At 48.7% G+C, this 24,439-nt stretch overlaps 2 protein-coding genes across 11 annotated transcripts in view; one reads left to right on the top strand and one right to left on the bottom strand.

Moving 5' to 3' along the window:
* TMEM43 (transmembrane protein 43) overlaps positions 1-24,439 on the top strand; it is a 32,187-nt gene that overhangs the window by 7,045 nt on the left and 703 nt on the right. Inside the window, exons 7-12 of one of the 4 annotated variants that reach the window (XR_004971533.1) lie at positions 763-833; positions 1,855-1,976; positions 2,271-2,345; positions 2,672-2,773; positions 5,559-5,676; positions 19,482-19,728. Coding sequence is in view for 3 of the 4 variants with exons in the window: in XM_036332321.1 (XP_036188214.1) it covers positions 763-833; positions 1,855-1,976; positions 2,271-2,345; positions 2,672-2,773; positions 5,559-5,676; positions 8,450-8,652 (691 nt within the window). In the remaining variant the exon portion in view is untranslated. Of the gene's footprint in view, positions 1-762; positions 834-1,854; positions 1,977-2,270; positions 2,346-2,671; positions 2,774-5,558; positions 5,677-8,449; positions 11,365-19,481; positions 20,277-24,439 lie in introns of those variants that run through there. The other 3 variants (XM_036332324.1, XM_036332323.1, XM_036332321.1) reach the window with 3 other exon arrangements.
* XPC (XPC complex subunit, DNA damage recognition and repair factor) overlaps positions 12,461-24,439 on the bottom strand; it is a 28,418-nt gene continuing 16,439 nt past the window's right edge. For 5 of the 7 annotated variants that reach the window (XM_036332316.1, XM_036332314.1, XM_036332315.1 and 2 more), the window contains 9 exons: positions 23,845-23,934; positions 22,800-23,687; positions 20,977-21,137; positions 19,437-19,518; positions 15,875-16,009; positions 15,621-15,790; positions 14,962-15,055; positions 14,348-14,437; positions 12,461-13,306 (listed from right to left, as the gene is read on the bottom strand). In XM_036332316.1, the coding sequence (XP_036188209.1) occupies positions 13,097-13,306; positions 14,348-14,437; positions 14,962-15,055; positions 15,621-15,790; positions 15,875-16,009; positions 19,437-19,518; positions 20,977-21,137; positions 22,800-23,687; positions 23,845-23,934 (1,920 nt within the window). In that variant the 3' untranslated portion in view covers positions 12,461-13,096. Of the gene's footprint in view, positions 13,307-14,347; positions 14,438-14,961; positions 15,056-15,620; positions 15,791-15,874; positions 16,010-19,436; positions 19,519-20,976; positions 21,138-22,799; positions 23,688-23,844; positions 23,935-24,439 lie in introns of those variants that run through there. The other 2 variants (XM_036332320.1, XM_036332318.1) reach the window with 2 other exon arrangements.

The following is a 24,439-nucleotide window of genomic DNA, read 5'->3' as shown; positions in this document are numbered from 1 at the left end:
TGTCTCCAGCCTCAGCTTCCTCATCTGAGTAATGGGACTGAGTTACTTCTGCCTCATGAGTTGATTAAAGTGTTGGACATGTGGGGCACACTGTGGTCTGGGATGACCACCCACTCCCTGGCACAAGTCTGGGTGCTAGATGGGACAGCTTCTGGGCACCAGGAACAGAGGCGAGACCCAACTTCCCTGACCCCAAACAAGCTACCCTCAAACAAGTCATGAATTTAAGGCCTGGACACTTGCCCAAAGGGATTTGCATGTGTAGTACCAGGGAAGCCTTTGTTAACCATTAGCCATAGGGAAGGAGGACAGTCAGGAAGGGCTTACAGGAGCAGTGGCATGTGATCTGGGCCCTTGTAGGGTTTTGGCAGGGGGATGTTAGCTCAGGGGCGTGGGGTGGAGCAGGCCTGGTGTGAATGTGCACAGTGGGCTTACACACTACCTGGGGCTGGGGTCAGTGAGGCTGTGCGGTCCATGGAAGGTCCATCTAATGGCTGGGGGTGGGACAGGCTGGTTGGGGTCTAGGCAAGAGGGTATGAGCTCTGGGAACAGGAGACAGAATGAGGATGTTCCATCCAGGGAAGGGGGACTTGAGGTCACCCAGGGGGTAGAGTTGTTGGTAAAGACAAGATGTCTGCAGTGCCTGGCTGGTCTGGACTTGCAGGAGCCATCTGGGTAGGGACCTTCCCCAGCACAACCCAAAGGAACTCAGATATTCCCACCTGGTGTCCTGCTTCCCTGATAGCTCCCTCTTTCCCACAGTGCGATGGCCGTGGAGTCGTTCATAGCAACAGCCCCCTTCGTCCAGATTGGCAGGTTTTTCCTCTCGGCAGGTAAGTCTCTGGCCCCTTCGGGTGAGCCATCGCCAGCCCAGAGGTTCTTTGCTTCCATTCAGCCACTGGTGCCTTCAGCACTCAGCCCTTCAGTGGTGAAGGTGGCTCTGCTGCCCTGGACATGGATCAACCAGAACCTTTCCAAGGATCATGGTTTGGGCTGGGGTCAGAGAGAAGGCAAATCTCTAGGAGGCGGGGACTCGTGTAGAACACCCCCACCGCGGGCAGGTTCCTCGAACCCCTGGATTATTCCAGAGAAGGACTGCCAGGCGCTGCTGTGGTGCCGGTGCCTGTTCTGACCAGACGAAGCCGAGAGCCCTTCCTCAAGGGGCCCTGAGACAGTAGTCGAGCCAAGGCTTTCCCTGAGGGCTCCACCGCTGAGCCCCATATGGCATCTCATTCTGTGCCAAGGAGTGGGTGGCTCATCCCCCTCCCCACCAAGTTATTCCAAAGAGTGGGTTTCAAAGGGCAGGGCAGTGTCACGGGCCACAGGAACTCCTAGGGCTCTGTCCCTGAGCTTGACCCAGGAAGGTGGGAGAGAAGACACTGAGGACCCAAATAACCAAGGTGAGGGAGGAGAGGCTGGGATCGAGGGCTTGGCCTTCTGCCATCTGCTCTGTTGCTTAGCTAGTGCCACCAGCCTGGCCTCCAGGGGTCTCCGTGCAGCATGGGAGCCAGGCTTGGACATGGATAACCAGACCCCAGGTGGAATGGGTGCAGAGCCAAGACCATTCTCAGAGCTGTGGTCACTCTGACTGGATGGAGAGGGGACAGGAAAGGCTTCCTGGAGGAGAGGGAGACTGCAGTGGGGCTGGCAAGGGGCAGCAGTGGAAGAGCGGGGGCTGGAGCAGGGCACTGTGCGTGGGGGTCATGCGCTGAAGGCCCTGAGGAGAATGAGCCAGGAGGGGGCAGCTGGCAGGGCTGTGTGAGGGTGCGGTGGGAAGGATGTCAGGCTGAGGGGTTTAAGATCAGGGGGTTTCAAATTGCACACCATCGTCTCTAACCACCCGGTTTCTCTCAGGCCTCATTGACAAAGTCGACAACTTCAAGCCACTGAGCCTGTCCAAGCTGGAGGACCCACACGTGGACATCATTCGCCGGGGAGACTATTTCTACCACAGTGAAAACCCCAAGTACCCAGAGGTGCACAGAGGGACTCGACAGTTCAGATAGTACAGATCAGGGCCCCTGAAGTACCGTCTCCCAGGAATACACAGCAGTCACGTTCTCACTTAAGACTGATTCAGTTTGGTGGCATCCACAGCTGCACTTGGCCAAGTGAAATGGGAGGGGAGGGAGTTCTAGGTGATGGAGCCACCTGGGAAAAGCTACAGGGGTGCGAAAAGAGGGTGAGTGTAGGGGCTCGACAGTGCCATGGACCCAGGCCCAGGCTGACTGCTCCTGGCCTCACTCACCCCCCTTTCTTCCACCCCCCAGGTCGGAGACGTGCGAGTATCCTTCTCCTATGCCGGGCTGAGCAGCGACGACCCTGACCTGGGTCCAGCTCATGTGGTAATGTAACTTCTCCAGGGCAGACTCAGGCAGGGCTTTCCGATCTCTCTGGGAATGGACACCATGGACAGCGTTGGGAATGTGGCTTTGGACCCTCCCTCCAGGAACTGTGCTCATGTGCTCGTATTCAGTGAGGCATGCCTTTGAGCAGTGTCAGAGGTCTGTGTGCCCTGAAGCCATCCATGGGTATCTGTAGACCCCAGGTTAAGAACTGGGATGGCATCGGTCTCCTCACTCACTTCCCTAGGAGACACACAGTGTAGAGGGGTGCTGGAGCCGGGTGGGCTGGGCACTGTCTCAGCTCCAACACTCAATTCTCTGACCAGGTCACTGTGATTGCCCGGCAGCGAGGTGACCAGCTAGTCCCATATTCCACCAAGTCTGGGGACACCTTGCTTCTCCTGCACCATGGGGACTTCTCAGCCGAGGTGAGTTGCTGCTGTCTACCTCTGTGATGGAGGGACTGGTGTACCCCTCCCTGCCACTTTTAATAAGGTTATTAAATAAGCACCTACTACTAGAGGTCATAGCCAGTGCAACGAGGCAATAAAGAAATAGGAGTAAGCATTTTCCCGTGTGCCAGACTGTGCTGGACACGGAGGATAGAACACTGGGCAAAACAGACTCCTTCACTGGCGTCCAGTATTGTGGCGGAGAGTGACTCATCAGTAAAACAAGTAAGGGCACCTTGCGCTGAGTATCAGGAAGGGGAGGCAGATGCTTGGAGATAAACGGGCGTAATAGGGAATCTGCTTTGACAGTGGTCTAGAAAGGCTTCTCTGAGTAACATTTCTGCTGAGAGCCAAGTGAAGAGAGGGGGTCAGTGCTGGAAGCAGTCCAGGCAGGTCAGAGTTCACCTTGTTGGGAACATCAAGAGTGTCCGTGTGGCCAGCACCCAGAGAGAGTGGTCAGGGGAAGAAGACTCCTGAGGAGGCAGGGCCCCTGTGAGGGGGTGGATTAGGTGGCAGTGAAGGGATTTGAGCTGCAGAGTCTCACCAGGTGAGGGCAGGCACCCCCTTCCTCTCTATAGAGGAAGGGGGAGGGTCATGCCTCCCCTTAAGTCCCAAGGAGAAGGGGTACAAAGATGTACCGAGTAGTTCAGTTGCATGCCTTAAAAGTTAGCCACTCTTCTCTAAGCAGGAAATCCTCTTTAACAGAAAGATACAGCTTTTCCATTGTTGAACACAGTGTATCACTGTACATATTCTGTGCTTGCTTTGATTAGGATTGCTGGGTTTTGCATCAGAAGGTCTTGAAAAGGGTAGTGGGCAGGCGTCAGCTTAGGCCCTCAGCTGTCATCCCTCTCACTTTAGCACCCAACCCCGGGGAGCTGCATGGGCCCAGCCTTCTCTAACCAGGACTAGGGTGTGGTTGGGCTGCAGCCTAGGAGCCCAGTTACCAACCTCAGGGTGGAGCTGCCACCTCCCAGCCTGACATGGCATGAGTCACCCTTTCCTCCAGCAGCTCTCAGGGCCCCCTGGGGAGTTTCTAATATTAGGAAGCCCTGTCCAGGCCTTTCTCTCTCTCCCAGAGCATCAGCCCTGACCCCAGGCTTCCATCCTCTTGCAGGCAAAGGCTGGGGGCAGTGGTGGGCTCATGGCTTAGATTACTCCCCAGGAGGGAAGACTGTGACAGTGGAGATGGGCAGGAGCTTCCTGACCACCCTGGGCCTCCAGCACAGGGTCTGGGGTCTGTTAAGCAGGGAGAGAAGGCCCTGAGCCAAGGAGGCAACCTGGGGCCCTTAGAAACCAAACCCTGGGAGTCAGGCTGTCCAGGTGTCAGTCCTGGGGACAGGAGAGTGCAGTGTGGACAAGCATGGGCACTGGAGATGGCCCCATCTCAAGGCCTGCTCTGCCTTCTGCTGGCTACGGGACCTTGAGCCAGTTGATTATCCTCTCAGCCTGTTGGCCCCTCTGTAAAATGGAAATTAAAAAAAAATGATTATTGCAATTATTCCTACCTTACTTGGTTGTTGTGAAGATGATCCATTTTATTGAGCCCCAGGGACATAGGGATAAAACAGACATGCCCTCAAGCTCATAGCTTAGTTACCTGCTGGGGTGAGACCCTGGCCATGTCACTTACCCTCTCAGAGCCTCAGCTTCCTCTTCTGTAAAATGGAGATAAGTGTGCCTCCTCATCAAGTTATTTTTTTAAAAATATGTTTTATTGATTTTTTACAGAGAGGAGGAGAGAGGGATAGAGAGTTAGAAACATCAATGAGAGAGAAACATCGATCAGCTGCCTCCTGCATGCCCCCTACTGGGGATGTGCCCACAACCAAGGTACATGCCCTTGACCGGAATCGAACCTGGGACCCTTGAGTCTGCAAGCCGACACTCTATCCGCTGAGCCAAACCGGTTAGGACCATCAAGTTATTTTGAGGATTAAGTAATACTTGTAAAGCACTTAGGACAATGACTGATAAATAGTAAGCAGTAAGTGTTAGCTATCATATTATTATTATAGATAATGTCTAGGTAGGCTCTCTGAAGACATGGCATTTCAGCCAAGACTAGAAGAACGTGTAGGAGATGGTCAGGCATAACTGGGCAAACATGCTCTCAGCAGAGCAACCACATGTGAAAGGCCCCAAGGCAGGGGAGGTCTGACCTGTGCCCCAATGGGGCTGAGGCGAAGCTGGTTGCATGGAGAAGGTGGCGGTGGTGGCAGAAGCAGGGAGGCCCATGGGGAGGAGGCTACTGAAGGGGCCTTGGTGAGAGGGGTGATGATGGTGAGAAAGGATTTGAGGAAATGTGGACCCCGTGTTGACAGGACTTGCTGATGGCCAGGATGAGAGATGGTGAGGGGAGGAACAAGCCAAGTTTGACGCCCAGGTTTTGGCTTATGCAGGTGGGTGGGTGGTACCGTTTGCTGAGATGGAGATGACAGAGAACAGGTTGGGGTGGAAACTCGAGAGTCAGTGTCAGATGTGCCAAGATATGCAGTGGAGATGTCACATAGGCGGTGGGAGCCAGGGGGTGAGGCCCAGAAAGGCACCTTCCTGGGAGAGTGTAGACTGAAGCAGTCAGAGAATTTCAGCATTTAGAGGTTGGTAAGGGAAAGAATGGCCCGGCAGACTGCTAGGTTGAGGAGGCACGTAGACCTGGGAGGGAGATGCGCCCTTGCCTCCCTCTGATCTGTTCAGAAATGGCCAATGTCTCCTGCTTTGTTATGCCCCCCTCAGCCACCTGCCCTGCTTTGTCCTACAGGAGGTGTTTCTTAGAGAACAAAAGAGCAACTCCATGAAGACATGGGGCCTGCGGGCTGCTGGCTGGATGGCCATGTTTATGGGCCTTAACCTCATGACACGGATCCTCTATACCCTGGGTAGGTGGGGAGACTGGGGTGGGAATCTTGCTCGCCCTCCTGTAGCCCCCTGTGCTTGCTCCATGCTTCTCACACCGTCTGTCAGCTTTTCTGGCCTGATGGTATGCAACTTGGGCAGGGAGCGGGCATTTGGCCCATCTCTGAGTACCTACTCCATAGCTTTGGGATGAAGGGCCAGCCTTTTGCAGTGAGCTGGACTTGAAATCTTATGTCCGAGCTCTGGACCTGGGGCCATCCTCTTTCCCGTGCTAGCTGCAATTGTCTCACACCTCATTTGTAGTTTTATGAAATATTTGGCAAATAGGAAACACTAAAAAATTGTTATACTTCTGGGCTAGATTTGGGATAGCCAGCCATTCTGGGGCACAAGGGAGAGTTTGCTGGGCTGCTCCCATAGCCTGAGGTTGGCACCCGTGAGCCCAGTAGCCCAAGTGACGCAGCCTGGTTCAGGACTGAGTGCCCAGCTGATTGAGTAAGGGCAGGTCTAGACTGTTGCAATCAGAGGAATGGGAGGATGGGACTTCAGAGGACTTTCCATGAGCCTTTACCCCAGTGTGTCCCTGTCCAGTCAGATGATTCAGCCTTCTCTGAGCCCCAACAGAAACCTTTCCCCCACTTACCCATTCCAGTTTGGGAGAGATCTGGCTGCATATACCCCAGACTATCAGAGCAGGGAGGGCCACCTGCCTCATTTTGCAGATGGGAAAACTGAGGTTCAGGGAGGGGAAGGACACTTCTCCAAGGTTTTCTTTGGATAGATGATTTGTGCTCAGAAAGGCACTCAGCCCTGAACCAGGCTGGGTCACTTGGGCAACTTCTGAGCTCCATTCAGGAGAGCTCTGCATTTGAATAGAACCCTCCAACTTTTTCCTCTGCACTAAGCCCATTGTGGTTGGGTGACCTGGACAGGTCATTTTTCCTCTCAGAGACTCTGTTGCCCCATCATCAAGATGAGAAGGTTGGAGTCTATTTCAAGGGGCCCTTCTTTGAATCTCTGCCTGCCTGTGCTCCTCTGATTCTCTCCGTATCTGAAATGCTGACATTCCAGATTCAGAACAGACTTCAGAGGATGGAGAGATCCAAAGTGCAGGGGGAGCAATACAGGAGCCTGCAACACAATTGTTCATTAAGAATTTACTGAGCGCCTGGAGTGTCCAAGGCATTGCTCTGAGCCCAGGAGACCACACAATGAACAGGACAAAGTCCCTGTCCTTTCAAGGCTCAAAGCCATTGCTTAGAGCTAAGGCTCTGGGCTCAAACAGTCTTGAGTTTAAGTCCTGGCTCTGGCGCTTTCTAGCTGTAAGACTTAGGGCAAGTTAAACTCCCTGGGCCTCGTGACCTTGTGGGTAAAATGAGGTGAAGAATAGCACCAGCCTTCCATTGGCTGGGTGGCTCAGTGGTTGGAATATTGTCCCGCATACCCAAAGGTTGGGGGTTTGATTCCCAGTCAGGATATATAACCTAGGTTACGGGTTTGATCCCTGGTTGGGGCACGTATGGGAGGCAACTGATCCATGTTTCTCACATTTATGTTTCTCTCAAATCAATAAAAAACATATCCTTGGATAAGGATTAAAAAACAACACAAAAATAATACCAGCATTACAAGGGTTAGGCCTGTGGGTTAGGTGAGATGGTACAGGTAGTGCCTGACACAGGGTCAACAGTATAAAACGTGAACTCTGCTTCTTATGTTTTATACTGTAAAAAGGCCAAATAGGGGTGCTACCTGAGAGTAGACAAAGATGAGCCGTGAGGTGGCCTGCAGGATCCTGTAGTCAAGGCAGGGCACCAGGGCTTCCTCTGCAAATCCAGTGGCACCAGACTACTGGGGCCTCCTGGGAACTGAGTGAAGATTCCCCCAGTGGATAGCAGCCATGGGATGCTAGACAGGCCAGGGACAGGTAGTTCCAGATGGATTTAGCCAGATCCTAGACTTCATACTGGGCCTGTGAGAGCCTTGGGGCAGGGGCCAGCTGAGGCTAATTTGTTTCCCTCAGTCCATGCAGAGCTGGGCATGTAGGTAATTGGTAACAACCTGCTGCCTGAATGAACAAATACCTCCACGAGTGGCTGAGGGGCCCAGATAGGCACCCACAGAAAAGTCTGCCCAGTCTCCTTTGTGAGTGCACAGCAAATGCTATTTGCCACTGTTACAGTCAAATGTCTTTTTGTTGTTGTTAATCTCACCCAAAGATATTTTTTCCATTGATTTTTAGAGAGTGGAAGTGGGGAGTAGGGGGTGAGAACGAGGGAGAAACATTGATGTGAAAGAGATACATCGACTGTTTGCCTCCTGCATGTGTCCATGGGGGCCGGGGATTGAACCTGCAACCAGGTACATCCCTTGACCAGGAATCAAACTTGTGACCCTTTGGTGTGTGTGTGGGGGGGAGTGGGGGGCGGGGGTGAGGGGGGGGGGGCAGCAGATACTCTAACCACTGGGCATACCACCCATGGCCAAATGTCTTTATATTGGCTTTAGATTGATTTCAACATGCAGTTTAAAGTTCACAAAGCACTTGTACATGCCTTCTCCCTGGAGCAGTGTGCAGCGGGTGGTCAGTCAGAGTGCCCACGCAGCTTAGGAGTGAGGGCTCCTCTTTTGGATCTTTCAGCCCTAAGTTATTTGCCTTCCACCAATGACCCTCTCCTCCCCTTACTCACCTGGCATCAGGGGCTCATCCTTGTCTAGAGACAGGAACCATCTGCTGACTTTGAGACATAGAACATGGCGTCCTCGGAAGCCTCACTGCCTTTCTTTTCCCCACAGTGGACTGGTTTCCTGTCTTCCGAGACTTGGTCAACATTGGCCTGAAGGCCTTTGCCTTCTGTGTGGCCACCTCACTGACCCTGCTGACCGTGGCTGCTGGCTGGCTCTTCTACCGGCCCCTGTGGGCCCTCTTCATTGCCTGTCTGGCCCTGGTGCCCATCATCATTGCTCGGACACGGGTGCCAGCCAAAAAGCTGGAGTGAAACAGGCCCTGGCACCTACACAACACCCATTTGAGTTTCAGGATCCAGCTCACCCCGTGCCCCCTCCTCTGACCCTGCTCCACACCAGAGCATGAGTCCGCACTGGTTTTAGATTCTGCACCTGCTCCACTCTTCAAGGGGCCAGACTTGGCAGTGTGCCCTTACGTCAGATTTGGTGTTCGTCTGTTAAGTCTCTCCACCCCTTGTCTTGTCAGTGAGCAGCTTTGATGGGCAGAAGGCAGCTCCTATCTGGCGGCATGATAAGCGTTCTCCCACTTGTTTTCCCCCTTCTCTTGGGACTGGGTGTGGCTGGTTGCATGCATCATCTAGCCGGTGTCTTCAGATATCCAGGTGACACTCAGAGACCTGCTGCCTTACCCCCTCCTGCCTCTCCTCCTCGGAGATGAGTGCCAGGTTCTGCCATACCACTAGCCGCTCCCTTGATACTAAAGGGCCACCTTTATCAGCTGTCGCCAATTGGTGCTGTATTGCCAAGACTAAGCCCTTACCCTGCAAAGCAGGGTCACTATAAACCCAGTTTGTGGCTAGAACTTGATTTGATACTTCAAAAAAGCAAATCCACTGGCTTTGACCTGAGGGAAATTGGACATCTGTTGGGCTTTACTCTTTTTATGGTTTGGCAGAATCTCCTTAGTGTACAGTATCTCCAAAGGCTCTGAGTTTTTATTGCCTCACTTCATGTGTACTCTACCCCGAGGGAGTTCAAAATAAGATTTGAAAAGCAAAATAGAAAACCTCCTGAATGACTAACATTTCTGACTGTTACAGAAAAAGACACCCTTTAACCTGTTAGTTGAGGTTAATTCAGAGCACAGAAAGGTGTTAAATGGGGCTGTGACTTAACCTGGTTAAAAAAAAAACCAGTTACCGTTGTCAGTATTCTGGGTCACTGGGAAGCTTTAAGATGCTTTTGAAATAAGTGTTACAAAGTGATTTGTCTTCTCTCTGGGAGGCGTTGGGGAATATCTACAAGGTAAAGCGTTTCCTTTTATCCTATGGCATCAGACACTACCTGTGTACTTGAAGTTACGAGTTTTTAGTCAACTATTAAAGGAAAAGGTTGGAAGCTTTATTATCCTGCGCTCCTTCACAGTGACCCCATCAAAATCAAGCTTGGAGGCCTGGGGCTTGCTGTAGATGTGAGTGCTCTTGCCGGCCTCATTCCTTTCATCACGGAGGACGTCTGATACAGTGTCTGGGCCTCCATGGCTGCTTCTGCTATTCGTTTTCTGTTACATGTCTGCCACTTTGCTCCTCCAAAATAACATCTACCCACACTTAATCAACATATTTCCCAACTACTCTCACACCCTTTGAGAGATAAAGAATGTAACCTTGATGTCCTAAAAAATTCTTTGTTTGGTTTTACTTTATCTTTTACTACTTGGAAATTGTTCTACCTTGCTGGGAGTAGTTGCTTTGGCAAATAAGTATCTGGTAGTTGAATAGGGGTCAGAACTTCTGAAAATAGTGATCGAATAGTATCTCCTATAGTCCGGGTATATGTTAGATTCTTCATGGTAGGGACAGCTGGCCCCACAGATGATTTATCTGGGTTTAAGGACTGAAATAGTTCACTGCAGTTTCATTGAATCTCTACATCAGGGGTGGAGAATGTCCGGCCTATGGGCCATATAAGGTCTGAGAAATCATTTGGTCTGGCCCTGCCAAGGCATTAGGGGTGAGTTAGTTAAATGTTTGACCAAATATAGCAGGATAATTTTTAAGTTGATAATTTTGTGTGGCCTGCAAATGATGTTATAAATATTCAAATGGCTCTTGGCAGAAAAAAGGCCCTCCACTCCTGCTCTAAATCCTCAAAGGATGCTTTTGGAAAATACAGTACAGTAAAACCCTCGATTTAATGGACTTAGAATTTAACAGACAAAATTTCCGGTCTGTATGTTATGTGGAAATTAACACCCTCTCAATTAAAAAATGTTTTTAACCAAGAGTTGCTTGTAATTAACAGGTTATTTTTTTGTTATTTACTGTTACTAGTATTTTTAATAAATTTTAGTGAATAGGCCATATGCTGGAAAAAACACAAGTAATTTTGATGACAAATAACTACAACTATAATCTACATATTTAAATCCAAGAATCACTGCTTGTAAACAATGTCTGGTGAATGATAAACACGTGATCACACCGCATGGTGTCACTTTCTGCAGCAGTTTTAACGCCGAAGTTCCGACATACACTAAGGCACATCCCATCTGTGTGCATCTGTTTACTCGTGGAGACAGGTGAATGTACACATTTACTAGATCTATTCAATGTAAATTTAAAATTAAAGTAATACATGTAGGAAACTTTTCTGTGAAATTAAACCTTTCATATATACTTAATTTTAATTAAATGTCTACATAAGTGAAAATAGGTAAACTAATTTGTCAATTTTTTAATATATGCATTCGGAAAACCTATTTTATTATATAATGGGCTTTCAGCTTTAATGGACACACCCTTGCCCATATTAGTTCCTTTTATCGAGGTTTTACTGTATATACAAAATCTTTGGGATTGGTCTGTAATTTTTCCAAGTATAAGATTTTAAATTACTGCCAATTTCAAGTGTTCAGGAGCAAAATAATGTTAAGAAATATTTGATGCCTTGGAAAAATCATGAAATTTGTATTCTTTGTATTTTTGATAGAAAAATCAAAATAAATGTTTAAGTATCTTTTAGAGGACATTGCCATTATTCCTTTTGTTGTCTCTGTATTCTTTCTGAAATTTCTATCTTAAAGAATTCAGCCGTAAAATTCAGTACAAACCATATGATTTTTAGACTCAGTTCTAAGTTGTTTTTGGTGGTTAAAATATATGTATTTTTAAAGGGCAACTCAATATTTCTAGCACTTAGAAGTCTTAAATGTCAAAGCCTACTTTGTTTTGGATGCATTTAAAGTGAAGGATTCACACTTCACCCATCTTCAGAATTGTGCTGGAGGATGGGATGGAGCCACAGTCCAAAAGGCATCATTGGCTTTGGGTTGGCACAGACCTGAGTTCCAGTCTCAAGTCTGTCACTGATTGGCTATGTTATGTTGGGAAAATCAACACTTTGAGCCTCAGTCCCCTCATCTGTAAAATGGGAACAATGCCATTGTACCCCCACAAGTTTGCTGTGAGGACTGGCAGAAAGCCCATGAAATGCCAAACATGTGACATTAACTTTTTATTCTTTTTGCCTCCTGTTCTGAAGCAAAGGACTGCTGTAATTATCCATTCTGAAGTTAGCAATTTGAATAGTTCTTTTTATGTATTACAAGATTTGAAGCAGGTGAGTGATAACTTTCCAAAACCTATTCTTGTATTTCTAAAAACTAAGTTTTGATTTCCATAGTGCCTCCTAGGAGCTGACCTCTGCCTGAAAAACAGGTTGGTGTGGGGAGACAGGATGATGCTCAACTTAATTCCCAGAAAGCAAGTCGCTTACCTCTAGAAGAGGAAGGGCTCTGGTGCAGGAAGAGTGAGGCTCTGCAGTTTCCATGGCAACCTGTTTGTTTCTCAGCAAGTCTTCCTGCCAGGCTTTTATGCATGAGTCATACCTCAAGTGTTTTGTTTGTTTCCCTTGGATAAAACTGATTCAAATTTTTATTGGCTCCTGTCAAAGATTAATACCTCCTTGCTTAAACATAGAAAAGAAAAATCCATGTGTGCTTGTAAGCCCCCAGCCTACAGGAAAACAGAACTTTAATTTAGTCTCGACGTGTGTACAAATCACGGTCAGCACGTTTTCTTAGCTGATGCAAAATCTGAAAGAAAATGTACAGCTGAGTCTTTTTAGATAAATGCTTTATTTTTTTCCCCTCAAAATGTTATTCTAAATACCTACAGTGCCATAGAGCTTTATAAAATTTATCCAGTAATGACTCTAGTCTTCTGCCATCATGAAATGTAACTTTGAAAAATGGATCCCAAAAATACCAGAATCCGAGTTGAGCTGTGCTCCCCATACTAAGAGGCAGCATTAGGCAGTATTAGTAAACCTGATTGAGGGAAAATGAGTGGCCTGCAGAGAGAGGGTCTGAAGTCTGCAAAAGGCGAGAGCACCAGTGACAAATGAAGAATCTGGAAGAAGGGACTGGTGCATTCCTAATGTACGATTATCCGAAAATTTCCCAGGGGTTTCTATAAAAAACGGACTCATGTTTCAAAAGGGGAAGCAGCAGGTCTAAGTGCAGGAGGGTTCCAGGGAAGGGTTCCATAGCTCAAGACATAGGGTGTGGGAGCAAGAGACTTTGAAGGCCCTATGCTGAGTGGCTCTGACAAGGACTGGGGCCACACTAGACCTGCAGCACCACCTCAATTTGACCCTGCTGTCCCCGCATCCTTGTCTGCAACCCACGCTGCTTGTTTGCCTTCTCCGTGGAGACACCATGGCCTCAATCCTACCATGAGATGGCCACTCACATCATAACCTCTCAAATGGGAACAGGTGGGAAGCCTCCGCCTTTTCCCTTTTGGTTTTCTTAGGGCACCTTGGCTTCTGCTCTTCTTTAGCTTCTCGGTTCTGGGGCCAGGAAGCAGCCAGGATCTTGGCCGCTTCTGCTTGCGAGCTGGTTCCTTCCTCTTCATCAGAAGAGAGCCCACCTCCTGCTGGGTGGGGAGTTTCTGCTCCACTCTGGAGAGGTGGGGGCAGTGCAGGGAAACATAGGCCACGGGTCAGTGAGCAGATACGATAGGAGGAAACACCCTCACGAGGCAGTAAAGCTCCTACCAACAGGCTGCCTGAAGCTGTGTGGCTCTGAGGACAAGGGTACTGTTTGGGGCTGGGGGAGAACTAAGGCCTGTCTTCCTGTGTCTTCCTCAGACTGAGGACTCATCCAAGCAGGTACTGGTAATTTACAAGCTGAGGGGACACCAAGATGTCTAGGCAGGAAACTACCCTCAGGGAGTGTACAATCAAATCTAGGCGATTGCTACTGACTGGGGCTTTGCATGTATTACTTCACTTCTGAACAAAAGTGCCCAGTGCTCTGAGGAGGTACTCCATGAGCCTGGGCCGGCTGGGGCGGGGAGCTGGATGCAGAGGGTGAGAGCACAGAGTTGGGAAGGAACCAGTTAGGCATGAAGCTTGGTGAAGGGGTCACTGATGGGATTTGAGGGAGGAGCGCGACGAGAGTATTTTTTAAAGGGAAATAGGCAGCATGTGGGTAGGAGATGTGTGGTCACAGCTGCTCCCAGAGCATTTTTCTGCTGTCTCTGACCCAGTACTGATCACACCGTGTGACTGTGTCTGGGGCCTGCATGTCAAGTCCACACCTGTGTCCACAGGCTGGCCTGCCACATGGCAGGTGCTATGAGAGTATTCCTGTCCCGAGGGATGATCGCAGGCACTGAGAGCACCACCAGGCTGAATGGTGGGTCACACACGGAAGTACAGACCTCGTCTCTTTTTGAATGGGCTTAGCACCAGAGCACGCACCTCCTCACTTGTGCAGAGAGAAGCAGAAAAGGGCATGTTGGGGCAGGGCTGGGGGCCAGAAGAGGCAGCTGAGGCTGACTCCAAGGACACCTTCCCCAACAAGGTAGGGAGACAGGTCTGTGGCATCAAAACATAAAGCTGATCTGTGACTTGACGCCTAGGCAGAATGTGGGCCAGTGGTTTCTGAGAACCCCTTCCCACCCAGGCTTGTCTTCTCTACAAAGGCTCCACACTGACCTTGGCCCCATAGCGAAGCTTCAACCTCTCCCTGATGAGCAGTCCCTTAGCCAGCAGCTTCCAGTTCTCGAGCGCCCGCTTCTCCCTTTTCTGCAGGAAAAAAATGACACAGGTAAGCAAAAAATGTTGAGTACTGCTATTTTCAGGAAAAATAAGATTGAACCTGTGAAAACACACATACACACACACACACTTTAGGTTAAAAAAAAGTTTATATCAAGTATCAGTTTTAAAATTGGAATGATTTATAAAAGGCATGACAGGCATAAAAAACAAAAGCCCTTTTTTAAATGATTTCCGACTCCAAAACGTTTAGGGGAGGAGGTTCTCCACACCTGGACCATAGACAATTCCTTTCAACAGAGGCAGGTGTCAGCAGCAGGGAAGTTGTCCCTGGAGCTGGGATCCGGGCAGATAGTGGATTCTGAGGTGTAGGAAGGATTGTTTTTTTCCAGTGCTGGCTCCCTAGGGGCCCTCACGGAGTTGGAGCCAGAAAGAGCTTCAGAGTGCAGAGACTCTTCTTTATAGTTGCTGTAGGTGAGGCACTGCCCGCCCAGTGTGCTTGCTTTTCCACTCCAAACCCCACCCAGGCCAGCCCTTGCCAGACTGCTCACCTCCTTCTCCTTCTTTTCAATGAGTGCCTGCTCATTTTCCCAGGCGGCCAGGAGCACGTCTTTGTATTCCTCGCAGACTATGTACCCGTCAGTTCTGTGGGGATGCAACAGGGGTGGGCTTTCTCGAGCCTGATTCCTGCTCTCGCCTTTCCTCCTCCCGTTGTGGAGGACAGTAGGCCGCTCCTAGCTCTGAAGGGTTTCCTGAGTCAGCTGGCCCACAGTCCTGGCCATAGCTGCTAACAGATGCCACTCACGCAGAAGGAAAGCCTGTGGACCTGGCACTGCTTTTTCCGGGCCCTGCCTAAGAGCTGGGATGAGAGCCCCTGCCCACCCCCACTGCATGCAGGACAGAGGTCACCAACCAGGAAGGACGCTGACCCCATTCGGTCACCTGTGACCACCCCCAGAAAAAGTGTTTTAATCTAACATTATTAGGGGCTGGTTTCACTGGTTTTGCTGCCTCTGGGTGGAAGTCAGAGTAAGAGTCAAGGTGTAAAAGTAAAAGGTAAAATGTTAAGGCTGAATTTGCAAATTCAGAGTAAACCCTGGAAAATCAGAGCCACTGGGCCTCTCCCTCCCCCAATCCCACACCAATTTCCCACCCACTTCACCGTGACCTCCCTGCTCCTTCCAGTTTCTATGGAAGGCGCCTCACGCACATGGGATGGGAGTATCCTTTATGGAAATCAAAGCCGGTGACGGCCGGGACACAGTCGATGCCCAGCTTACGAGCCACGCGGTTCAGGTTGGGCAGATTCAGTTGAACACAGCCAACAGGCATCATACTGGGCAGGAAGAGGTACACGTTCCCAAATTCATTCCGGGGGACCTGCAGAGGGTTGGCATGCCAGGTCTGGCCAGCTGCAGCATGAAGCGGCCTGCCTAGTCCTGACCCACTGAGCACTGCCCTTACCTTGCCGTCCACAGCCACGGGTGGCTGGTATTCCTCTGTCTGCCACTTGCCAAAAAGGCCCAGGTCATTTTGGTCCTGCAGCTGGGGTTCAGCAAGGCGGGCTCTCCGGGCCCGGTTGGAATAGCCTTTCACCATCTACACCAGAGGGAACAGCCAGTTTACAACAAAGGCTACTACTTCCTGAGTGCTTACTGTATAGCAGGCCCTGTGTTCAGTGCTTCGCACCTGTTACAAAACAAACAACAAACAAACCTGGGATGGGTGTGCTTTTTATCCCCTTTAGTACTATTAGCACGAGTACCACCAGCTAACATCTACAGAGTGCTCACTGTATCAGGCACTGTTCTCAGTGCTCTGTGTGTATTTAATATTTTCAAACTATGACTGATTGCGGGTAACAAACAGCAGACAACAAGACTACAGATAAGGGGAGGATTACTATACTTTGTTCAATACTTTCATCACTGAAATGGAAATTAGAACTCAAAAATGATGGCACTTAAGATCCCATGGCCGGGTGAGTGACAGGCCAGGATTTAACCCTAGAAAACTAACTGTGCCATGTACCCTGGAAGGCACTGATAGTTTGGGACCCCGAGCACACTACATTACTGATGTCTAATGGTCAATACCAAAATTTTCACTGGGAAGTGAAGGGGCAAAAGGAGCGGAGAACTGGCAAGGAGGAAAAGGTGTGTGACTTCGACAAGGAGGAGCGGCACAGGCGTGGGCTAAGGACTGGCTATTGGGCCTGGGCTGCTTCTAGTGTGGGGGTGGCAAACCTTTCCTGTAAAGGGTCACATACAGCCTCTGTTGCATATTCTTTATTCCTCTCTTTTTACAATCCATAAAACAAGTAAAAGCCATTCTGAGACAGGACCTAGGCTGGATGTGATCTGCAAGCTGTGGACTGCAGACAGCTGTTCTAGTGGCCATTTCTGCCAGGGTAACTGGGCACACCACCCCCGTCACCCGGTGGGGCCGACAGTCCCTTTCTCAGGGAGCCATTCATCCCATGCTGTTAATTAAGTAAAGATCCAATGAGCATCTATTACAGACACCGTGACACCAGTCGTTAGGGGCAGAGAAAGGGCAGTCTGTTCTTAAGGAGCACAGGCTCCTGTGGGGAGACATGGAAGGCTACAATTCAGTTTGAAGAATATAAGGCAGGATGGGGCCCACAGGCAGGACCCCTTGCCCAGCCCTGAGGAGGGAGAGGGAAAGACAAGCTGTTCAGAACAGGCCCCATCTCACCGAGTCTGAAAGGGCAAAAGGGACTGGTCAAGTGAAAAGGACCGAGAAAGGCATTTGGAACCAAGAGCATCTGGGACTGCTGAAGTCGTCTGGCATGCAGGAGGAAATGTGGCTGGAGAAGAGGCGAGTATCAGAGTAGCACAGGTTTTGTGCTACATGGAAGACATGACTCTGAGTAGGGTGAGGGTGGGCTACCCAGGAGGTGTCACATGCAACTCTATGTTTCAGAAAGATCCCATGGTGGCGAAATTGACAGTGAACTGAAGAGCTGAAGGTGGCTGTGATCCAAGCAAGAGAAGATAGGGAGCTGGACAGTAGGTTTCAGAACACAAGCAGGACTTGAGATTTGGGATTATGCTAGAACTGTGCTATTATAATAGCCACGAACATTTGAAATATAATAGTCAATTGAGATGTATTAAAAGTTAAATATTAGATTTCAAAGCCTTACTAAGAAAAAAATGTAAAATATCTTGTTAACATTCCAAAACATTATATGTTGAAATGACAATATTTCAAATATATTTGAAAATATTTAAATTATAGAGGCCCGGTGCATGAAATTTGTGTATGGAAGGGGGTGGTCCTTCAGCCCGGCCTGCACCCTCTCACAATCCAGGACCACTGGCTCTTCACCACTAGCCTGCCTGCCTGCCTGACCACTCCTAACCTCTGGCCTGCCTGCCTGATCGCCTCTAACCGCCTCTGCCTACCTGCCTGATCACCTCTAACCGCCTCTGCCTGCCTGCCTGATCGCCCCTAACCACTCTGCCTGCCTGTCTGATTGCCCCTAGCCCCTCTGCCTGCCTGATCGCCCCTAACCACTCTGCCTGCATGTCTGATCACCCCTAACCCCTCGGCCTGCCTGCCTGATTGTCCCTAACTGATCGCCTGCCTGCCTGATGGCCCCTAACTGATTGCCTGCCTGCCTGATTGCCCCTAGCCCCTCTGCCTGCCTGCCTGATCGCCCCTAACCACTCTGCCTGCCTGATCGCCCCTAACCACTCTGCCTGCATGTCTGATCGCCCCTAATCCCTCTGCCTGCCTGCCTGATGGCCCCTAATTGCCTCAGCCTGCCTGATCGCCCCTAACCACTCTGCCTGCATGTCTGATCGCCCCTAATCCCTCTGCCTGATCGCCCCTAATTGCCTCAGCCTGCCTGCCTGATTGCCCCTAACTGCTCTCCTGCCTGCCTGATCATCTCTAACTGCTCACCTGCCTGCCTGGATCACCCCTAATCACCTCTGCCTTGGTCCCCACCACCGTGGCTTCATCCGGAAGGACATCTGGAATGATGTCTGGAAGGTCATTCAGCTATCTGGTCTAATTAGCATATTACACTTTTATTATTATAAATATTAAAATATTTAAGTATGGCAACTAAAAATTTTAAATTTGTGGCTCCCCTTATATTTCCATCAGACAGTGCCATTTTAGAATGAAGAGACTGGTTATTGGACATGGAAACCCGAGCGGTCCAAGCAGGCAGCATAATGTACTCAAGTCTGCCTTTGGCAGTGACCCGCTCCCAAGGCCTGCAGCCCCTTCCCACCAAAATGAGGTGTCTCCACTCCCTGCCAAGCTCCCTAATCTCACAACCCAAAGGGCTCCTTTTGGGATCTGACAAAAAAGAACAAATGTGTCTCTGTGACTGGCTATGTGTCCTGTGACAGGCCTGAGTGGTACTGTACTGAATCCCTATTTCTTGTGGGCAGCTGGCCTGACTGAGCAGCACAGAGGGAGAGAAATGACACTGGAGTGGAGGCAGGGCTTGCGATTGTTGTCTGGGCACCCATTTTCCTAACTGTAAGGCCTTGGACAAGTAATTTCTCCCGTTTCCATTTTCTCATATGTAAAATGGGCACCATAATGCTAACTCCCATGGCTGTTGAGACTCAGTAGAGAACATATACATACAAAATACATGGTAAGTTGCCAAGCGGAAGGACGCTGATGACTGGTGAATGCATCTACATAAAGCAGGGCTTTGGCCTCTTAAAGCAACTCAGCAACAGTTCCAATCTACACGGCCTTTGAGCACACACACACCAGGAGTCTGAGGGCTGCTTTTTGGCATAGATTTCTTGCATGCTCTGGAAGTTCCATCTCTTACAAATTCCTCATTAGTTAGACATCATCTAAATGCTTTTCTCCTTCTCAAGCTAGGAAAGCAGACCTGGGTTCCTATCCTGGGCATATACTCAACGGCCCTCAGTCTTCACTCCTCTGCCCTCAGCTGTTCCACTCAGTCTTGGTGCTGGGCCTCCCGATGCCCTCGTCTGGGGGGCGCCCACCCAGCTCCAGTTACCTTGTAGGGCACTTCTCCAAGCCTCACCACTCTTCCTTGTTTCAGCCACGTGTCCCTGGAGTGCAGGGTTTGCACGCAATCCCTGCCGGAGCCAACAGAGGGAGACAAAGGAGAAACTCAGTTCACACCTTGATGGAGCACAGTATGGAGAGGAACCCTGAGGACCCAGGTGCTCATATGACCTCCCAGGAGGAAGAACACAGCCTGTGATACTCTTCTCAGGCTCTGCTCCTGAGGAAGCCAGGGGACTTGCCTCAGGCAAACAGTAAACTTGGACTTCCTATCTTAGTGGGTGTGTGAGTTCACTTACAAACCCTAACCTAAATAGAATTACACTTGTCTTAGGCTTCCTGCGATACCCTCACCTCTCCTCCCACAATGAGAGTCCCTTTGCAGCCCGTAGGGGGAGAGGCAAAAGTCACAGCACTGAAGGCACATTTCCTCACCACTGAGCACATGCCTGCCCAGGGTCTGGTCTGCTGCCAATACCAGAGGGACAAGTGTCCAGGGAAGGGGTGGTGAACCCAAAAGACTACATGGAAATTATAATTGCGTTAATAAATTACCATGGAATTAAGGCTCATGTACATGGAGCAGTCAAATAATTCCTGGCGGCCTGTGATTATGGGGAGAGACCCTCTGGCTTCACTCTCCTTCCAGAGCTAAGAGCTATCCCCTAGCCTTGCAATTCTACTTTCCAACACAGACCCTGAACTGAGGGTCCAGGTGATTCCCTGCACGACTGACATGCAGGAAGTGGTCCCGTCAGAGGACTCAAACCATCTAGTCATAGTGTTTCCCTGTATTTCTTCTTTTCTCTCTCTTTTCACATTTCTTAAGGACATCTATTTTTTGGTCTTGTATTTTAATATTTTTAAAAAATATTTCTTTTGTGTTCTTTCTACTGTTATTTCTTAAAAGCTCTGCTTCTACTTTTATTTTTCTTCACCTTACATTTATATTATTAAATATTTTTGTTTTAATTTTGTATATATTTCACATTCATTTCCTACTCTTTCTCCCTTTACTTCTTTGGTATTTCTACTGTGGCAAAATATACATAACATAAAAATTTACTATTTTCACCATTTTTAAAGTGTATGGTTCAGTAGCATTAAGTACATCTGGACTGTTGTGCAACCATCACCACTATCCATCTTCAGAACTTTCATCTTCCCAAACAGAAGCTCTGTGCACATTAAACTATGCAATCACTTTAACTTTCTTACCAAATCCTTTATTTCCTTTTGTATATTTTTAATTTATATTTGAGGGGTGTGTTTATATTGCCCTATATAAACCTTACTTGTCCTATTTTTATTTTCCCCCTATAACTTTTCCTCTCCTGTTTATCTTTTATTCCATGTTGTTTTAATTTCTAATCTTTAATCTCTTCTACCCATCCCCACACACAACAGCACATGCACACACTATAAAGCTCCTCCTACCTGACAAATAAGGTAAATGAAACTATCAGCCCCTGCCCCAGAAAGCTGATAAGCCCAGGCCATCAGGAAGCCCACCAGGCCACCAGACGCACCTGGAGTAGACAGCTTCTCCACGACAATAGCCAATGATGGCGGCTGTCTCGGGATAGATGGCCTCGTATTTCAGGAGATGCCTCTTCAGGGCATACAGAGGGTGGTTCTTATATGTGCCAATGACAGTGGGCAAAGGCTGGTCCAGGTGCTTTGCCTGAAACTGCAAAGGCCAGAGAGATAGTGTTGAGCATGTGGTTTAGAAGAGGAAGTAGGTTTGATATGGGCAACCCTCAGACCAGCTTGTTCACAGTGAAGCAGAGGTTTCATGAGCACCAATGATTGTAACATTGCTTTTGTAGCTCTGTTAAGTAGGTTTCAGATAAATCAAAAGCTATGAAGAATCAAGTAATTCTGTGACTTATAGCAACTTTGAAAAGTCATCTAACCTATTCCTCAGCCAGCCTAGCAGATGAGTGTCCACTCTACTAAGGAGTTCCAAGGGAACAAAAACAGTTTTCTTCAGGAAAGAGGTCTTATCTCAAAGTGGCATCACTATTCTGCAATGTGGGTTTCCTTGACTGCTCACAGGAAATCAAAATGAGTTGTTCAGACCTTGTGACTTTTTTAGTCTACTGTAATTAATACATGTTCTTTTAGCACTTCTATAAGGAATCTGATTTTTCTTTTAAAAAAAAAATTTTTTTATTGATTCAGAGAGGAAGGAAGAGGGAGAGAGAGAGAGACAGAAACATCAATGATGACAGAGAATCATTGATTGGCTACCTCCTGCACACACCCTCCCCCCCCCCCGCCCCCCAATGGGGATTGAGCCTGCAACTCAGGCATGTGCCCTTGACTGAATCGAACCTGGGACCCTTCAGTCCGCAGGCTGACGCTCTATCCACTGAGCCAAACTGGCTAGGGCAGGAATTTGATTTTTCAGTGGACAATTCCACTGCTGTAATTCACATCTGATTCACCAAGGTCTCATAGGCCGTCCTTAGCAGTTCTTGAAAACCCCCAAATATATTAGTGAGGAAGGGCAACATGGAGTAGCCAGGAGTAGGATAGACCCTCCACATGGTTAGCTTCCAGTACAGACTTTATTAGGTTAGTCACAATGCCATCTGCACAATTCCCAGCTACTCTGACATTTTTCAGAAAAATGAACCAGAACACCCCCAGAGGAAACTCAATGCAGGATGAACTGTATGATACAGAGAATGCTAAATAAGCCCATGCTTCACCCATCTGAGGAACTGGGAACAACTTGCCAGCAAATCTGGGCATGTTCCCATGTGGAAATGCTGAGCTCCACCCAACGCCATCACTGCTGTGCATAGCAGCTCAGGCCTCCTCCTTAAACCAAGCGACACACCAGGTCCTTTCAGTCTAGAAGTCAGCTGCCCAGTGTGCCTTCTCAACAGACTGAAGGTATTCCTCATCCTGAGTCCCTTCCTTCCCAGGATATGAGTGTTCTACATCCATGGAGGGTTGTGTATGTGTTCTGTGAGTGGGTACGACCTGAAAAGGAGGGTGGTAATCATATTAATGAGTTTTTTCTTCTTTCCCTCAGTATGCCTTGCATACATTATTTTAAAGCTGCAAATTTATAACTGGGCAATAACTACAAGTATACAGGCTTCAAAGCCAGAGAGACCTGGGTTCAAATGCCAAGTCAGTCAGTCAACTGCTTTAATCTGGAGTTCTTGACTGGTAAAAAAAAAAAGGCAATAATAGTCTCAGCTTTATAGAGTTGTGATAACTAATGAGATACACTAAAAATACCCAACACAGGGCTGGGCATACAAAACTGCTCAAATATGGGAATAATTTTAATAACTCGACTGGGTCTTTGAGCCCGTGGCAGCCGAGGCCTTACCTCCAAGTCTTCTTTCTTTTCCCTTTCCACCAATGGGCTCTGGTAGGGTCTCAGGGTTTCAGCCCACCACTTGGCATCAACCCGGCACTTGCGGGTCGCTGTCATCCAGGCTGGGTCATACCTCTGGGTGACATCCCGGACCCAACCATCATTGTCAAAGCCCACAACGTAGGCCATGGGCTTGGTGGCGTATCTGTAACATGTCACAGCCTGGCCCACCACACCATGCACACAGTCCACACACACCCATTTTTCCTCCCGCTCACAGAACACCTCTAGCCACTGGTCCACACCAGCTGTTTTCCCTTTTTCTGTCCTCTCACCATCACTGGTCATTTTCTTGCCTCTCTTATTTTTACTGCTTGAAGAGCTTGTGGATGCTGCTGGAGAGTCGGGATGCTTAGGGTGGCTTCCACGTTGGGTCCTGGAGTCACTTTTGGACCCTGCCTTTGTCCTCTGAGGGGCCGGGGCCCTCCTCTGTCTCGAAGGACCAGGCTCAGAATCCTCATCAGACGGATGATGGGCTTCCCCACTGGAGAGCTCGAAGTCAGAGCCACTGTTGGTCTCGTCACTCCCACTCTCCTCTTTATAAGACACCCTGGAGGCCACCCTTCGCTCCCGGCCACGCAACTGTCTCTGGGTTTCTTCCTGCTCTCCCGCCTCGCCCTCTTCTTCCTCACTGGAGGAGGGCTCTCTCCGTTTCTTCCCCACGGCAGCTGCCTTACTCCTCTTCCCTTTGGTACTTGGACTGTTGGTGCCTTTAGAAGAAGTGCCCTCTTTTCTGGTTCCTCTGCTGGTCTTTGGTTTGGTTTGATTTTCTGAGACTTGGCTGGAAGTTTCTGAGGAGCCCTCAGGACTCTCTGTGGAACTCTTTTTAGGCTTCTTTCCCTTAAACAAAATAGAAATGTTCTTTTTTGCTAATAAGAGAGAGACCCTGTAATCTGACCCTTAAAAACAGTCTAATGACCAATTTTTAAAAAGTATGATAATTTCTCACTTCTCCCTGACCAACTACCCTTTTCTCTGGAAGCCCCAAGAACCTCACCTTGGCTACTGATAACTTCAGAGGAACTGGCTGTAGAGACAATACCAGTCGGGTTGGGAGCTGCAGGGCCCGGAGCATCAGTAAAAATATCTGTAATGAAAAAGGATAACACATTTATCCTCATAAAAGGATTAAGGGTTTAATTAATTAAATGTTGTGGTGGTGTTCATTTGTAATAGGGAAAAGCTAGAAATAACCAAGCTGTCAAACACTAGGAGCCTGGAACCCTCGACACTATTAAAAACGATGTAGCAGAGATCTATCTTTGTAGAAAAACAGGAAAATGTTCACCATATAGTAAAGAAAAAGAGAAGTTTGTGTTTAAATATATAATGCTAATTTCTCTCAGAATAAATTATACACAAATATAAACATATATGCATATTTGGAAAAGGACCTATATATTGGGTTATGGCTGTTTATGCGTGGTGTTTTTTTCCAGCTTAACTTTTATATGAAATATCCAGAATATATAAGTCAATAGACAGAATGCACATTGGTGGTTGCCAGGTATATGAGGAGGTGGGAGGAGGTAGAAGAAGGAGTAACTGTTTAATGGGTACAGGATTTCCTTTTGGGCTAACAAAAATGTTTT

The sequence above is a fragment of the Myotis myotis genome, unplaced genomic scaffold (genome assembly GCF_014108235.1).
Source record: "Myotis myotis isolate mMyoMyo1 unplaced genomic scaffold, mMyoMyo1.p scaffold_m19_p_13, whole genome shotgun sequence".
In the NCBI taxonomy this organism is placed as follows: domain Eukaryota; kingdom Metazoa; phylum Chordata; class Mammalia; order Chiroptera; family Vespertilionidae; genus Myotis; species Myotis myotis.
This window is presented reverse-complemented; position numbering and strand designations above follow the sequence as displayed.